At 36.7% G+C, this 2,500-nt stretch overlaps 1 protein-coding gene across 1 annotated transcript in view; it reads left to right on the plus strand.

The window, feature by feature from the left end:
• Nucleotides 1–2,500, plus strand: part of LOC138012722 (uncharacterized) — an 86,744-nt gene that overhangs the window by 14,054 nt on the left and 70,190 nt on the right. Inside the window, exon 6 of the mRNA XM_068859594.1 lies at nucleotides 1,082–1,399. Coding sequence (XP_068715695.1) covers nucleotides 1,082–1,399 — 318 coding nt within the window. The remainder of the gene's footprint in view (nucleotides 1–1,081; nucleotides 1,400–2,500) is intronic.

Below are 2,500 nucleotides of genomic sequence, written 5' to 3' on the forward strand. Positions count from 1 at the left end.
CGTGATGTTGGTGGTGTACAAAACAAAAGCAAAATGTCGGTCGCGTTTTGCAAAATAAAATAGCCAAATTCCCAAAAGACTTTTTCAATGTTGTTCAGTGCAACAACATCATGGTCGCCATGACGTTGTAAATTATAAAATAATTAGGATAGTACGCGCACTCTCATTAGTCAATAGATGTGTTTGGATGAGAGTATGGAAACACGGCTGTGACATCGCACGAATTTTGATTGGTTGTGTTGTCAGACGTGCGTTTTGATTGGCTGGTAGGAAATGTGAACGTGTATCAAGAAAATCTGTTTCAATCTAGATGTAAAAACATCAGCATTTTTCTTCATTTGTCCAATTATCTTTAAGAACTATTTTATAAAAGCAATAGAGGACTTTTTTCCGTGTTTCCATAGCCTCATCTAAACACTCGGGGGAGTTGGGAGAATTCTAGACAGTTATGCAAACCCTCGACTGCATCTCTGCATTGCATTGCATAACTCTCTCGAATTCTCCCAACTCCCCCTCGTGTTTAGATGAGGCTATGGGAACACGGAAAAAAGTCCTCTATTGCTTAAGTAGAAGACAAGAGCAAAAAGTAACCGCGTCAGGTGGCCCACTTAGAATAGTAGCAGAGCTAAATGGCCATGTCAAAAAGATAAGGTTTGCATAATATAGATATAGGTTAACAGGCTACATCAATAAAGCGACTTCAAGGAAGTGAAAAACCCAAACAAACAAGAAATACACAGACAAGCAAGGGGGGACTAAAAAAGTCATGGTAGAGAGCAAAAGAGGAATAATAATACATTTCATTGAGAAAAGAAAAGAGCCAGTAGTTAATTATCATAATTTGTGAGAAGAGAATTGTCCAAAAGTTTCTGAAAGCAAGCAAGTGACTTATCTTTAAATTCTTCCTGAATTCAAGTCCAGATTTTAGGACCCGGAAAGAAAATTCTTAAATTTACCATAGTTTTTACTTTTGGCAAGTAGAAGAGTGTTTTGCTAGCAAGTCTAGTACTATACTAATGTACTCTTGACAGATATATAGATTTCATCGAAAACTTATGTAACGACCTTCTTTCTTTTAAAGGCCCAAGAAGGATGGACAGAGCCTTAAGACTTGCTGTGCGCATGTTTAAGGACCACTTGAAACCTGGACCAAGAGCAGTTGTTTTGTTTACATCCGGGCCTCAAGATTTGAACACATCTCTTTCTTTCTTGGAACGCCCAATCAAACAGCTTGCAAATTTGGGTGCACGTATCCACGTCGTAGCCATAGGCTCCAAAGTCCCTTACAGTCAAGTCAGCCGCCTGGTTAATAGCTCTGATGATGTCTTTCAGATATCTTCATTTGTAAGGTTACAATATGAGATTCATGCAATTGGCCGACACATCAGCCTTACAAAAGGTGAGTTCAAAAGAAGCTTATGCCTTCCAGCGCGGTATGTTAATTAGGATTTCTGCCTGTTTCCTCTGGTTTCATATATGTACGTCCAGGCATGTAGCATGGTAAGGTGACGTGCTCAACGGAAAAGTCTCCAAGATTAAGTGAGATTTCTTTTCATGTTAGAGTTACCGACAATGTTATCTTGAGAAAAGCACCTGAGGGTTACTGCCATCTCTTTTACACATTATATATGATGTTATGTTGAGAAGGAGGGTTAGAACTAATGAGTTAAATTCTACGACATATAGTAGGTTCAGGGAATACATTCCTTCATTAAAAAAGAGGTTTTGTCCAGTAATGTATTAATTATTTTTATTTATTTATTTATTTATTTATTTATTAATCAATTGAGGTTAGAGTTACCGACAACGTTATCTTGAGAAAAAGCACCTGAGGGTTACTGACATCTCTTTTACACATCATATATGATGTTATGTTGAGAAGGAGGGTTAGAACTAATGAGTTAAATTCTACGACATATAGTAGGTTCAGGGAATACATTCCTTCAACAAAATAGAGGTTTTGTCCAGTAATGTATTAATTATTTTTATTTATTTATTTATTTATTTATTAATCAATTGATTAATTCATCGATTGATTAATTGACTGGTTGCCGGGTTGGTTGGTTGGTTGGTTGATGGCTGGATGGCTGGATGGATGGATGGATGGATGGATGGATTGATTGATTGATTGATTGATTGATTGCAGGTTGGTTGGTGGATGGTTAGACGAATTGATGGATTGATTGATCAATCAATTTTTTTATGCGTGCTACTTACAGACATTACTGTCGCAATGGTACGCCTTATGGACATGTTACTCTTCCAAAATTATGCAGAATAAGAAAGTATACAAAACGAAAAAGGTGAAAAAGTTAAACTAAAACCTAAGATTGTTGCTGAAATGTCGAGATGAGTAACACGACTGGCACATACAAATACAAGAACTTTTCTCGTTTGTTTGGAAAGAGGTCAAATTATTATATTAATTTGAGTATGACTAAGACTTATCGAGTTTGAGGAACACTTGTTGCTAGATTCAGTAGCGATGATTTTGCAATGA

Source organism: Montipora foliosa, chromosome 8, assembly GCF_036669935.1.
Source record: "Montipora foliosa isolate CH-2021 chromosome 8, ASM3666993v2, whole genome shotgun sequence".
NCBI classification, from domain to species: domain Eukaryota; kingdom Metazoa; phylum Cnidaria; class Anthozoa; order Scleractinia; family Acroporidae; genus Montipora; species Montipora foliosa.